Source organism: Chanodichthys erythropterus, chromosome 5 (genome assembly GCF_024489055.1).
Source record: "Chanodichthys erythropterus isolate Z2021 chromosome 5, ASM2448905v1, whole genome shotgun sequence".
NCBI classification, from domain to species: Eukaryota; Metazoa; Chordata; class Actinopteri; order Cypriniformes; family Xenocyprididae; genus Chanodichthys; species Chanodichthys erythropterus.
Genome location: NC_090225.1, coordinates 24,023,032 through 24,038,601, shown reverse-complemented (window position 1 = coordinate 24,038,601; position 15,570 = coordinate 24,023,032). Strand labels below are relative to the sequence as shown.

At 36.4% G+C, this 15,570-nt stretch overlaps 1 protein-coding gene across 16 annotated transcripts in view; it reads left to right on the top strand.

The window, feature by feature from the left end:
* Positions 1-15,570, top strand: part of syne2b (spectrin repeat containing, nuclear envelope 2b) — a 137,365-nt gene that overhangs the window by 62,306 nt on the left and 59,489 nt on the right. For 14 of the 16 annotated variants that reach the window (XM_067386675.1, XM_067386681.1, XM_067386686.1 and 11 more), the window contains 10 exons: positions 238-309; positions 529-627; positions 2,394-2,801; positions 4,894-5,082; positions 7,403-7,567; positions 8,624-8,743; positions 8,910-9,013; positions 9,093-9,231; positions 10,322-10,435; positions 10,593-10,730. In XM_067386675.1, coding sequence (XP_067242776.1) covers positions 238-309; positions 529-627; positions 2,394-2,801; positions 4,894-5,082; positions 7,403-7,567; positions 8,624-8,743; positions 8,910-9,013; positions 9,093-9,231; positions 10,322-10,435; positions 10,593-10,730 — 1,548 coding nt within the window. The remainder of the gene's footprint in view (positions 1-237; positions 310-528; positions 628-2,393; positions 2,802-4,893; positions 5,083-7,402; positions 7,568-8,623; positions 8,744-8,909; positions 9,014-9,092; positions 9,232-10,321; positions 10,436-10,592; positions 10,731-15,570) is intronic. The other 2 variants (XM_067386679.1, XM_067386677.1) reach the window with 2 other exon arrangements.

Genomic DNA, 15,570 nt, shown 5'->3' with positions numbered 1-15,570 from the left:
TTTGTGTTCTGAAGATGAATGAAAGGCTTACAGGTTTAGGACGACATGAGAGAGAGTAATTAATGACAGAATTTTCATTTTGGGGTGAACTAACCCTTTAAGAAGTGTTCATCGGCACAATATAAAGAAAAATCTATATAATCCACAGCTAATTGAGCTGTTTTACTTACTTTGTTTAGCAAACTGTTCAGTAACTAATTGTATGGTTGACATCAATGAATGTGCTTTTTTGTGCAGGACTCTGTTTCTGGAGATGATGTTTCCTCTACAAAACCAATTTTGGAGCAAGCAGAAGCAACAGACTCTAAGGTAACGCTAGACCCTCTCCAGTAATGACTGCTCTTAATCTGATCACATTAATGTGTGTACTATATTCAGCAGCAATATTAAGTAAAATCATTGTTGCCTTGCAAGCATCAAATTTTTGTTCTTTAAAATGCAAGAAAGAAAACATTTTGTAGTCTTTTAGAAAGTTCAGACTGTGGTCAGATATCAGAGTATGTAACCTCTTTTTCCCTGCATTTACAGGTAGAAACAGATACATCTGTGGCCTCGGGAACAGGTGTGTCAGAAGCTTTATCTGAAGCGGACGCCACAGTGGAAAGCCAGTCTCTCCCTGCAGACATGGTAACCAATACCTCCTCTGTTACAGAGATCTCCACATCCCCTTCCAGAGGCCAGCAGAGGTGTTTGGTCTCCTAGTTGTAGTTCTCTCCTTATGGAACCTCCAAGTCTTAACTCCACCTCTAGACCCCCTAGATGTAGATGTTACTAGTGCTAGAACTTCCTTTCAGTGCATTTACATGGCAGATGTGTAAAAATAAAGATTTCTGAGGAAAGCATATCTACAATAGTTCATAACTGAAGTCACAAGAACAGAACAAGGGTAAAATTAAGCTGGTTTTGTATAAATCAAACAAAGCAATGTATAAAAGGGCTTAAAGCAACTTTCTGGGGAGTTTGTGATTTTCTCCCAAATGTTTATGATATTGTCTAATTCTGTCAGGACATTCTAATACCAAAGAGCATTTTGAACTTTTGTCTTTTTCCATAATATTAATGTTTACATGTCACGCTGTGTCTGCACTGGACTTGTGCGGTGTGGCGCAATAAAACTGGATCTCATTATAATCAACTACACTATAAAGGTGCAGTCGCATTTACCGTTGCTCAATGACAATTTGCAAGCAAATGAAATGCTACAAAATACCATGAATTAAATACAGGAAAAAAAGATGATAAGCAAACAAAACAACTCTAAATAACTGCTTTCCAAAGAGACATTTTATGAATGGTGTTATGTTTGAGTTGGCACTGCCAGAATGAGGGCCTTGTTTGTTGTTGATTTTTTTGCATTACAAATGCCCGCCCACACAGAAGTCACTGCCAAACAAAGAGGCTTACTATTGGTCGGTGCTGCAAATGATCAAAGGTCACCAAATCTGAGCCCAATGTGAAATTTGCAAAGGGAAATTCTTTGCCAACAGGAGTCCATCAGGCAATATTCTTCACTGTGGCAAATTTAATTGAAATTTTGGCCACATTTTGCAGATTAATGGTAAATATGACCGCACCTTAACAATTCATAACCAGTATTTCTGATACACTGCACAGTTACTCCAGCAGGTTTCCATCGAATATAAAATTATTTGATTTACAAATATCATTATACAGTACCAGTCAACATTTGGACACACCTACTTTTAATTACCTTTTGTATTATTACAATTTTTCACATTTTGGTATAATTATAATGTCTTGATGTTTTAAGCAGGGAGAATCTGTGTATTTTTTCATTGCATGATATCTTGTCCTTGACTTTTAACTACTAAATACAATGCTATGATACCAAAAAGATTCTAAAATCTTTTATATGGCATGTTGTTGATGTTTTTTGTTTGTTTGTTTGTTTGTATAGCAGTGTTTTTGTTTTTTGAGGTTTTTTTTTTTCTTTTTGCTTCCAAATGTAAGATAAGATGGTTACTGTGAAAAGATTGTTGAAACAAGTGTATGTGAACATTTAAAATGATCTAGCCAACTGCTCACTCTGCACAGTTGTCTAAGTGCATGTGTATTAAGAATAATTTATTGTCTTTCGTGAACGATTGTTGTTTACATGACACATTCTTTAAATTAAGCTTTTTCCTGCTCAAGAATATTAGAAGAATAGCAGATATGATATATGTTATTTATGTTTAGTATTTTATCTTTTTGTGCCATGTAAAAGCACTGACTCTTATACACAACTGTGCATGTTCTCCTGATCTCTCCCTCTCATACGTCCAGTGTGATCACCGTCATGCTCCTTTCAAGTCTGAAAAACAGAATAAATTCCCAAAAAAAAAAAAAAAAATTCACACTTGCTCGTCTCTCTCTTTCTCTGTCTGTGTCAGGAGCAGGGTGCATGGAGGGGGGAACAGACGCCACACACCAGTGACACACTCACACTCATGACCCTCTCAGAAAACACACACAAGTCATTAGCCCCTCCCACAGAAACAGAAGACATGTTGACCTCACCTAATGTCATGACCTCTGGTGAAGGGGTGGGCGGGGCCTTAGGAAAACTTGTGGGAGTCTTAGAAACGTATTCCACACCCAGTCAACAGACCCATTTAGATGAGACCCCCTATGTGCTTCAGAGCCTGGGCTCCACAAATACGCCAGAGCACCGTACACACACTCCGTCAGATGTAGTAGACCACAGTTTAGACAGCAGAAGCACTCACGACACACACACGCCGATCACAGTCAAACCCCACCTGGAGAAGACAGAGCCGTTGGCTGCAAGCACATCTTTGGTAAGCACAGATGCTGATAGTGATTCTCACCCCACTGACTCAAACTTTACACAGACCTTGTGTTCATCAACTCACTTTATACTCCTGATTTCAAGCAGTGTGTGCTGCATTTTATCTGCACATTTCTCTAACTCACCCCAAGGAGAAATTAAATATTTATTTTTCTCACAACTAAAATTTCTAATTCAGTGCAAATCTTGCAGTCTGAAATGTCAAGGATTGGATTTAGGAAAAGGAGTTTACCTTTGCAACTAGGTGATTCCTTAAAAATAATCCTTTATTAATCATTAATAGTTGATTATTAATAATTAACATCTCAATACAAATTATTTTTATTAATATTTAGTATTATTACTATTACTGTGTGTAAAACATAAACTGTGCAGAAAGTCAGGAATCCACCCATATGCTAAGTATTTAAAATTAAAGGGGTCATGTCACATATTTTTCCACTAAGATCCACTTGTCTTTTTTTAATTGTCGCTGTGCCTTTAAGACATCTATGTAAATGCCCTCTTTGCATATACATTTAGCTAAAATGAGTTAAAAACAAATAATTTTTTGTTTTTTTTCTGGCATTTACTGCAGGAAATCTACTTCCTCAATATCTTACCATTTCTAAGCACAAAAAAAACAATTGCTTAGTAACCCAGGTGAAAAAAATTAAATAATGTACTTAAAGTGCTCTATTTTCGTGCACTAATTTTGTACTAAAAATTCTTCTTTAGTACTTCTTCAGATAATCTTAAGAACATCTAAGTGTGCTATTTTGAGACACCATCAAATATGAACTAAAGTGCTTTTAATATACTATCTCTGTATTTAAATATATATTTAGTTTCCACTTGTAGTACACTATGGGTTCAAATGTACTGTAAGTGGTATCTAAATACATTTTTTAAATGCAGAGATAGTATTTTAAAAGCACATTTTAGTTCATATTTCATGTTGTCTCAAAATAGCACAGTTAAGTACACTTAGATGTTCTTAAGATGATCTGAAGAAGTACTAAAGAAGAATTTTTAGTATATTAAGTACAAAATTAGTGCACGAAAATAGAGCACTTTAAGTACATTGTAGAAATGTACTTTTTTTCACCTGGGAAGTGTTTATATAATTCCGAAACAAGTCATCATGCAGCTTAGTTTAAATAAGATAAAATAAATAAATAAATAAAATAGTCTAAAAAAAAAACAACAAGTAGAGAGTATGATAATATATGGCCCAGGAATATAACCACCAAAGACACCTAAGGGAGACACGTCCCCCCCAATATTCAGATTTGCACGTTTTTCAGTGGTTGATTCTTACATTCATACATTCAGTGCCATCTTATCTTGAATATGTGGCTATATTTCTGATATATGCAAGACAACAGTAAATTCTATGAATTTCAATGATACCAATATCTTAAACAAGGTATTCTGTGACACCTGAGTGGGACAAAATCAGTTTTTTTAAAGTTAGAATTGAAAGAAATACTGGTGTAATAGAATAGAATAAAGGATGAAAAATAATCTAAGCCAGTTGAGTCAGTGCAAAGCAAAAGTATAGTTCCTCCTTTATGTGTGCGAGTGTGTTCTCTGTCACACAAGCTGTCCTCGAAAGTGACGACATTCCAGGAAGTAGTTGTAGCCTCAGGTGGGTGGAGTAAACCAGGGACAGACAGAGAGAGAGAGAAGCAACATGACAAATGACTGGTATGAAAGCTGAGACAGTTTATTGAGAGAAAGGCTGCACCAGGGGGGCAGAGAACACACAAACAAAAGGGTTAAACTGGTGTGAGACGGAAACTGAGAGAGAAAGAAAAAAAGAAAGAAAGCAGAGTGTGTAAGAGTGTTTGTGTCAGTGGACACGCCCAGTGTGTGACAGTTTGTGCTGCTGTGAACTCACTTGTTTCTGCTGCAGTCAGCCAGAGCAGGTGTGCTGTCTCTCTCTCTCTCTCTCTCTCTCTCTCTCTCTCTCTCAGTACACCTGTCTTTACCTTTACATGTCTGTTTCTATACATGTTTATTCTTCCTCTGCCTCGTAATTCTCTTCTCTTTCCTTATGTTCATCTGGCTCTGAGCTGCTGTTGTGTATGATTGCCCAGGCCACAGGTGAAGCCAGGGACTCGGGTGGATGGTTGTCCAGTGACGGGCTGCTCCATGCCTGCCGTGAGAAGGCCGAGCAGCTGGAGGCGTGTCTGGAGAGAGCACAGGTCAGCCTGGAGGGGTCAAGACAGCAAGCACAGGACGTAGCTATGCAGGACAGCATTGAGCAACAACTTCACACCTGCCAGGTGATCTCACATGCATGCATGCATTTCAAGGAAGACAAGGAAATGTTTAATTATCTGATTTATTTCTGCACATGAAAAAAAGATACATATGCCTACTGTTGTTGTGAAATGCTGACTCAGCAGGAGAGGAAGTGAGCACACACATTGTACATGTTGATATATTTGCCTCTCTTCATACATAGCCCCTATCATGCTTTTTACATGTAAAGTTGGTTCTGGACCTGCCATGAGCATTTTAAACTTTAAAAGAGTTCATTATCAGTTTCTGTAGAAATCAGTTCTCTCCTATGTAATCAAGTCTCTCTCTTTTTCTTTGTGACTTGCTCTTTCATTTTCTGTCTTTTACTGCAGTGTTTTACAGCTCTGAACAGAGATCAAAGTGTTTTGATGACCGTAAATGACCGTAATCGCAGCTCACAAGCCCAGATCCCATGATTTACATTAAAACACACTGGAGTCAATGTATTTATGATTAATAGATTGTCAAAATGAATTTTTTGGTTTAAATTTGGTTAGACTGAAAACTGAATATTTGTTTTCAATAATAGTTGCAGTGTACAAAAATGGCTGAATTACAATCAGGTGTAGATTGGATTAGATTAGATTAGATTAGATGATTTGAGACACTATGGTAACAAAATAATTGTTTTATTTTATTATTTGCTGATGGATAGTTACTTTAGTTATTATCTTAGTGCTGAATCACTGCAGTTTTATTCTGATATACAGTATGTGTGTGTGTTTATAAGCATTGGAAATGTAAGTAAATCAGTAAGGGCAATACAGTACATGGCTCATTGAACAAAATATTTACCTTTTGGGGTGGAGTGAAAACATCAATGCCTGCTTCTTTCTTTTCTCTCTCTCGACCTTCTCTTTTAAACACACATACATGTTATACACATGATGGCATGCATGAGCATGTCTTTGTGCTGTTTATTTTAGATGCATGAATGTGTGAATGCATCATGAATTTCAACTTCTCTTTTCTTAAGGAAACTGTCTGTGCAGATATTTCAGTTATTGACTGCTCAGTTTCACTCAAATTAAAGTGTCTTTAGGAGAGAGATAGCTGGAGATAAATCTGGCTTATCAGTCGAGCACTGATGTGTTTTTTTCTACAAGTTCTTCGGAAGTTTCCGGTTTGAATGAACTAATTTAGCCTGTCTAATATTTTTCAGTGTCTTAAAGCCCAAAAGGAATATGGATGTTTGTCCTCTTCTGATTTGTTGAACTTGGCATTGAACGTTTAGTCTCATTGTGCTGTTGGGATGTGGTCATGTGTCTCATTAATGCAGTTAGAGCTGATATTACTGATGAGGTTTGCTTTGAAACTAGGTGTGGTCATGCTAGACTTTGAGCATGCAAATTTACTTTGGCTACAACAATGAATACGGGCAACAGGATATGATGTGCACCATTTAGTCTGTATATTTAGAAAATTGACGTCACTTTAAAGTTGTTGAGCCAGATATACAGTACTCTTCACTGTGTGTGTGTGTGTGTGTGTGTGTGTGTGTAACCTGACTACTTCATCAAAGATTCAGAGATTCAGCTGAGCTCCAGCAAACTGACCTGGACAAATGTTATAACTACCACTCAAACACACCAAAAACCATCATATACATGATTGTACACATTTGGTTCTGGTGAAGAAGGTGTTAAAGGGATAGTTCACCCAAAAATGAAAGTTGTGTCATCATTTACTCACCTTGTGTCATTTAAAACCTGTCTGATTTACTTTCTTCTGTGGAACACAACAGAAGATATTTTGGTGAGCATTAACTCTTAATGTTTTGACACAACAAACACTGAGACATTTCTCAAAATGTCTTCTTTCACTGTTCCAGAGAACAAATTAAGTCATACAGGTTTGGAACGATATGAAGAACAATATGAGTAAATTATAATAGAGTTTATGAACTGTCCCTTTAAATGATGATAAGGAATCATGATCAAATTGTGCTGGAAATCACAAATTGTTCACTCTATGGCACTCTATGTTTGCTGCAGGATGTACAGGTGGACAAACACAGATCGATCGCAAACTAAATTTGTGTATTGGATTATTAATGAGACTTTTGTTCATATTTGTTTTTCTAAGACTCAGTATTGTGTAAAATGGAGCATTAAACACCTGTCACCAGCCTCGCAGCCTTACTATCTCATTTTCTGAGGTGGACTCTGATCTTTAGTGTTTATTACTTTTAATTGATTGTATTTTCTCTATTCTGAACCTCAACCTTAATAGGTGTTTCTTGAGTTTGTGTTCGAGTGATTTTGGGTTTGAGTGTTTGTTGACTTGTGATTGTGTATCTAGACAATTCTGGTGGAGATTGAGCAGAAGATCTCCAGTCTTCCTGCATGTGAACTGAAAGAACAGGAGCAACACGAGGCTGAATTGCTCAACATCAAACTCCAGCTGCTGAAGAACAGACTGGTGACTGTGCAGGTACAGCTGCAAGACAGACAGAGCGAAGATCAGGTACACACACATACACTGATACACCCAGACTTTTTAATGTCTGTCTGTTTTTTAATGTTGGGGACAGTTTAATCCAGGTGTTGTGAGGAACTTAAAGGGTTAGTTCACCTAAAAATTAAAATTCTGTCATTTATTACTTACCCTCATGCCGTTCCACACCTGTAAGACCTTCATTCATCTTCAGAACACAAATTAAGATATTTTAGTTGGAATCCGATGGCTCCGTGAGGCCTCCATAGGGAGCAATGACATTTCTTCTCTCAAGATCCATAAAGGTACTAAAAACATATTTAAATCAGTTCATGTGAGTACAGTGGTTCAATATTAATATTATAAAGCAGCGAGAATATTTTTGGTGCGCCAAAAAAACGAAATAACGATTTATTTAGTGATGGCCGATTTCAAAACACTGCTTCATGAAGCATCGGAGCACAGTGAATCAGTGTGTCGAATCATGATTCAGATTACGTATCAAACTGCCAACGGCTGAAATCACGTGACTTTGACGTTCCGAACTGCAGATTCGATACACTGATTCATTTATGCTCCGATGCTTCATGAAGCAGTGTTTTGAAATCGGCCATCACTAAATAAGTCGTTATTTTGTTTTTTTTGGCGCTTGAAAAAAATTCTCGTCGCTTTATAATATTAATATTGAACCACTGTACTCACATGAACTGATTTAAATTTGTTTTTTGTACCTTTATGGATCTTGAGAGAGGAAGTGTCATTGCTCCCTATGGAGGCCTCACAGAGCCATCGGATTTCAACTAAAATATCTTAATTTGTATTCCAAAGATTAACGAAGGTCTTACGGGTGAGGAACGGCATGCGGGTAAGTAATAAAAAAACGAATTTTCATTTTTGGGTGAACTAACCCTTTAACGAACAGATTGCAGTGATCAATAGCATGGTAACTGCAGTTAATTTTCACATTTGCAGATTCTGAGGTATTAAATCCAATATTGTTGCTAGCCAGAGGCTGCAAAGTGCCTGGATTTGAACTGTGAAAACAGAGCTATCTGAGGTGTTATATTTCTGTCTCTCTCTCTGTAGGTGCGTGTTGAGAGTCAGCGCCCCCTGCAGGCCAGGTTAACTCGCAGCAATAGTGTGCAAGAGATGTTGAGTTCCTCCAGAACTAAACTGTTCAGACAGAGCAGCCTTCAACAACAAAGGGTAACACACATTCATGCACACACTTTTAAAACAGTAGTCTTTCTATATATATATATATATATATATATATATATATATATATATATATATATATATATATATATATATATATATATATATATATATATATATATATATGCATTGTGTTTTTTCCTCTCTTTTTCAGGAATTGGAGCATGGTTTGAATGAACAGAGGGATCTAACTAAAGCTATTGCAATTCAGTGCAGCAGAGCCCGAACACACAACCAGAGCACAGACGAATATACAGGGTATCTAAATACACATACTTATTTGTTCAAATATATGTCTACACTTTGTAATCATATGACACTCTCTGATTGTCTGCAGGCCTTCAGCAAAAGTGAATGAAGACAAGAGACAGGAAGTAGAGTTAGCAGTCCACAGGAAGTGGACACACCTCTGCAGCAAACTGACCAATACAGCAGAGAGTGAACAAGATGGAGATAAAGATCAGGATCCTTCTGAGGTCTGAACACTCCTGACTTTACTATAAATATGAATATTTCAATTTTAAATTATTCTGATTCTACAGTATTTTTTGGGTTGGATGTTTGTATTCTGTGTTTTATATACATTCTTTTTACAAATGTTTATTTGATGTTTTCATGCGTAAAGTTTAATGTGTAGTTATCTTTAATCAGAGAACCTTAAAGGTGCTGTAGAACGTGTTTTCAAAAGATGTAATATAAGTCTAAGGAGTCCCCTGAATGTGTCTGTGAAGTTTCAGCTTAAAATACCCCATAGATTTTTTTAAATTAGTTTTTTTAACTGCCTATTTTGGGGCATTATTAAATATGCACCGATTCAGGCTGTGGCCCCTTTAAATGCTCACGCTCCCTGCCCCCGAGCTCGCGACTGCCTTAAACAGCATAAACAAAGTTCACACAGCTAATATAACCCTCAAAATGGATCTTTACAAAGTGTTCGTCATGCAGCATGTCTAATCGCGTTAGTATGGTATTTATTTGGATGTTTACATTTGATTCTGAATGAGTTTGATAGTATGCTCCGTGGCTAAAGCTAACATTACACACTTTTGGAGAGATTTATAAAGAATGAAGTTGTGTTTATGAATTATTGTCTCCGTGAATACAGTAAGAAACAATGGTAACTTTAACCACATTTAACAGTACATTAGCAATATGCCAATTAAACATTTAGAAAGACAATTTACAAATATCACTAAAAATATCAGTTATTATTGCTCCATCTGCCATTTTTCGCTGTTGTCCTTGCTTGCTTTCCTAGTCTGATGATTCAGCTGTGCACATCCAGATGTCCTGCCCTTGTGTAATGCCTTGAACATGGGCTGGCATATGCAAATATTGGGGGCGTACATATTAATGATCCTGACTGTTACGTAACAGTCGTTATGTTGAGATTCGCCTGTTTTACGGAGGTCTTTTAAACAAATGAGATTTATATAAGAAGGAGGAAACAATGGAGTTTGAGACTCACTGTATGTCATTTCCATGTACTGAACTCTTGTTATTCAACTATGCCAAGGTAAATTCAATTTTTAATTCTAATTTTTGTGTGTGTGTGTGTGTGTACAGATCCTTGCTCCATCTGTGTGTTTGTGGAGTGGAGCTGCTGTTTCTCTTTGTCTGCAGGAGATTCAATCCAACATCTCACAGTTTAAGGAACTGCAAAACTCAGCACTTACACAGGTATAACAATAACAAACACATATCCCATCACATACCATAAAGAATTAGTTTATAACACTAACACAGACAGATACCATGATACACACCCAGTCATGACAGTCTAGCCCAGAGATAACAGAATTATATTGAACTGATCTGTCTGTGTGTTTGTGTGCAGGGCCATCAGTCTCTGGATGAAGGTCTGTTTGAAGTGTTGAGTGGGGTGAATCTCACACTCGGCTCTCTCACACACACTCTTGTGTTTCAGCCAGCAACCTCACACACTGACAGACTAAACCAGCTGCAGCAGCTACAGGTATCCATCCATCCATCATTCTATTTATCTTTCTATCTATCTATATGTTGGTCTGTCATTCATCTATCTATCTAGCTATCTATCTTTTATTGGTGTAACGGTACACAAACATGACGGTTCGGTACATACCTCAGTTTTGAAGTCAGTACGGGTTCTGTACAGCAGGTACACATTTGGTTTTTTTTTAACAAATGTGTCTCTGTTTAAATTAATTCGAAAATGAAAATTATAATTGAATTTATAATTCATTTTCGAATAAAAAATTATTAATAATTTTCAAATTAAACATTTTCGTAAGGATAAAAAATCTCTCTTAGCTAATGCTGTAAACTATATAGTGAGCCCTTACTTGCATGCTTATATAATATTAAAAGGTTACAAATAATTAAATTCAGTTATTATTTAAGTGGAGCCGCGGTATCAAGGCCCCGCCCACACTCACGCAGAATCGGTTAGTAGTTGACTGCAGAACAACTCATTATGTTGGTGTGAAATGGAAATATAGAAATTAAAGTTAAAGCTATTGAAAGTAATTGAAGTTAAAGCTTCAATTTCCTCCCAGAAATCCTGAAAAAAGTCAGTTGGTGACTCAGTGACTACATTTAGAGAAGTTGTCTGTAACACAGTTCGTAAATATGGGAAGGAGGAGGCGGGAACCGGCGAACGTTAAACAAAAGTTTAATTCAAAATAAACAAAGAACAAAATGAAAGTAATGCCGGCAGACCCTCGCGGACGTCTGCCGGCCACACCAACATATAACGTAAAGTCCAGGCCTGGTCCTCTCTCGTCTTTCACTGATGTCGCTCCTCCTTTTATGCCTCCGGAGCTCCTCCGTGAGAGACTCGAGAGCCCCGTTCCCTCACGGCTCTCGCCCGCCCTGCTCGTCACATACCCCCATCGCCCCTGCGCTTACTCCTCCCCGGGGCCTGTCTCGGCAGCCGCAGCACCTGGGGGTAAGGACAGACGAGACGAGAGAAAGGAGACAGAAGCAAGGGGAGCGACAAGACGAGAGAGGGGAGAGAGGAAAAAGAAAAAAAATTCTTGGTCCGGTTGCCCCCACACACTGCCACTTGGTCCTCAGCCTGCCAAGAGGCTCTTCTTCGCGGTGCCATGCGGTGGCACTGGACGCTCGGTGGACGGCCTGATCCTCGACCGCCTGCTGGCGGCCCTCCGACTCCCCTTTATGGCGGACGGTAGCAGGCTCCGGCCCACGGCGGATGGCGGCGACTCCTCTGCTCCCTCTTGGACGGCAGCTATGGGGGCGGATTCGTGCCATTGATTACCAACCAAAGGAAACAGTCGTGTACTTTTTACGTGTGAGAAGGAGCACGTCGCAACACAGACGCGTGAGACCAACGCCGGAGAAGGAGCACGTCGCCACCACAATAAATTAATATCTAATCTTACCCTCATGTTTTTCCTATGTTTTCGTATTTTCTTTATCAATAACTTTTTTCTTTTACTTTCCTGTTCTGATGACACTGGATATACAAATGGTGTATTGCATGCACAGTTCTCTGTAGCCTACTGTTAAAAAACCTAATAATTAAAAAATAATCATTAACTTTCTCTTTGAGATTAATGACTGTACCAAATTATACACCACCAAACTCGCAATTTTATGTTATGTTCACGATTATTAAGCCTACCAACTTCAAATTCAAGCACGTAAAATTTATAATTATAATCTATGCAACATAATATTCTGGGATGTCATTCTGAGCTTTTACTTTTGATAGCCTAGTGGTAAGATTTTTAATTAATAGCCTACAGCTGACTATACAATGTGTGAATAGATCAGCTCACAATATCTGACTATATGCGATATTGTTTTCAGAAGATTAAGTCATTTTAATAGCCTATTATTTTCAAGAAATCAAATAGGCCTATAGCAAAATATAAGAAAATATTCTAATCACAAATTTCATAACAATGCGGGTTAATTTTTAAATGTTTTAACTAGGGCTGTCAGTAATGATTGTTTTTTTAATCATCTGCTAAATAATTTATTTATTTATAGTTTTACATAATTTATAATTTATTTGTACATATTTAGGCTATATATGTTTTGTAATTATTACTATTGTAAAGGGGGACTGATAAATGAAAGTGGGCAAAAGAGGCACATTATTATCACTTTTCCAACATTATTCTTAAAAGTAATGTCAATTTTGTTTTCAGCAATAGCTTTAGGTTTATTGGCCTCGATGAGCGTGAGACTCCCGGCCTGAGATTGTGTCCCAGACGGAATTTAAATAATTCGTGAATCTTTGTAAATATTCGTGGCTTATACAGCGGGAAAATGTACTGTTATGTAGTTCGGTTTTGCAGGGTCATTATAGTTAATTAATAACAAAAACTATTAAAACATTTATGCTAATCGAAATAAACATGAAATATAAGAAAATATAAATATTAGTTGAAAAACTTAAACTGAACGAAAATTATTGTTGCCTTGTCAATATCGTTTCTGTTTATTTCCCCCTGACTTTCAATTGACGCGATCATCTTTTCATTAACCGACAATTAAATTAATTAAACGAAATTAGAATTGATAAGTGTCTGTGAATAAAAAGTCCCAGGGGTTTAGTTTTAGCCTACTTGAACAAATAGCAAAATAAACAACAGAACATGAGGATGCATTAATCACGCATCTGCAGCGCTTCTGTGAACGGAAAAAAAGATTAAATTAGGCTATATAAAAGGAATAAATAGCCAATGTCTATGCGCATAACTTAACATAGCCTATTAAAAAAATGAAAGGGGGAAGAATGCGACAATAGACTAGACTATATGAGTTTCGGTTCATTTGAGAAGTTCACAGAAAGGAAACCGAGACGGCAGGAAATTCTTTGTTTATTTTACAAGCAAAGTTTTCTTTTTAATTTTTGAGTGTAAACTAATACGCCTATTAAAACCTTCACAGATTCGAATGGTGTTGCATGTGTGTCTCTCTCAAGTTATTACACCATAAATGTCTGATTATTTTAAGATGTTTCCGCTTTTATAAGAAAATTCAAGTGAACGTCGGCGCCTCATCACGCGGACACAAAACATATCAGTTTTAGTAACTTGACATCGCGGTTGTTAACTGTCAAAATAACATACATTCAACCAAACATATAAAAGGTTATACTGCTAATTTTAAGTAGTCTGTGTAAAAGCGTTTAAATAATAAATATAGTTTGGATTTGTGCCAAATTAGAGAGGTAGGTTATAACGCAGGTTTCTGTTTCAGTTTAGCTTTAAATGAATTCGTTTTGGCTTAACGTTTATATAATATTTTTTCATAACTAAAATAGCTATGTAGTGGTTAATAAAATAATGCAAGAAAGCAAATGGTTCTGCCACAAACTCAACTGTTGAACTGAACATGGGTTAAAGGGATATAGATGTTTATGTTGTCCCAAACACGTATTTCTTTTTCTTTCTTCTCTGGAAAATAAAAATTAAAAATAGACTTATGGAACACTTTCCCTCAAAAATATGATAATAGTAACAGTTCTATTTAGAACCGCATCGCCTTCATGAATAACCCCTTTATAAGCATTACTTTATTCCTGCTTTTTTGTTTTTCAAAGCTGTAACTGACATAGCCACCTCATTAATGGTTTTCTGGAGCTCAACCATCAAACTACACAGTTTCGGCTTCTGCTATTGCTACAAGCTGAAGAACCATAATTTGGTACCGTTTAAAACCATTTTTCTTTAGAGTGAAGGGAGGAATGCATTTTCTCCAAGTGATAGACTTGATTTTGTTATTTTTAAAGCAATAGCCTACTTTACTACTTATATTTATTGAAATCACCGCCTGTTAAATAAAACTTTACTAAATTAATAATAAATAATTATAAATAATGAAAAAATACAAAAATATGGAAAAATGCAGGTAAGTTAACACATCTCATCATTTATATGATTTAAAATTAATCATATTAAAATATATATTTTTCCACCATCAAATAGGCTATTACTGTTTCACATTTCACAAACTTACATGTAAATGAAATATACTGTCAATACACAAGTTACACAAATTATCTACATAAATAAATGCATTTATTTCTATTCAAAGGGATAGAAAACAAATTAATAATATAAGTCTAAAATGATTCCTTATCTTATAGCTCCATCTAGTGGACAAGGTTAATATCCAAGCCTTCAGGTTGCAGATGAAATTGCTGATGATTTAGAGCAGTGGTTATAATACCAAAAATAAAATTATAATAGTTCAGGGTGAGAACAGCAAATTCTAAACCAGGAGTTCTCAGCTGAATAGGGTTGGAGCTAAACTCTGCAGTAAAGTGGACCTTAAAGAGCTGACAACCCCTGGTTTAGAATTTGCTGTTCTCCTGAGCATCAGAAATTCATACATCTATTATAACTGCTCCTCTTTTTGGTAACAAATGTAATAATAATAATATAATAAGAAGAAGAATCCTTTCTACCATCATCTTTTTACTGTTTATACTTTTTGTAACTTCTTATTTTCCCAAATAGACAAACTATATCCATGAAACCAAGAATGTTTTCTAGGAATAACTTGTTCTCCACCTCATGTTGAAGAAAATGTTAAATGACAAAGAAAATTCAGGCAAGATCACGAAAGAACAAAAAAAGATATAGACAAATTGAGCATAAGCTTTTAGGGCTATGGCATCCAAGTTAAAATAATGCCTTTAAATTTTCAAAACATGCTTAATTTGTTCACTTCAACACTAACGTAACAGCCAATACACACAAAGACACACACACACACACACACACACACACACACACACACACACACACACACACACACACACACTCATAATACATTAAATAAATTTAGAATTCATA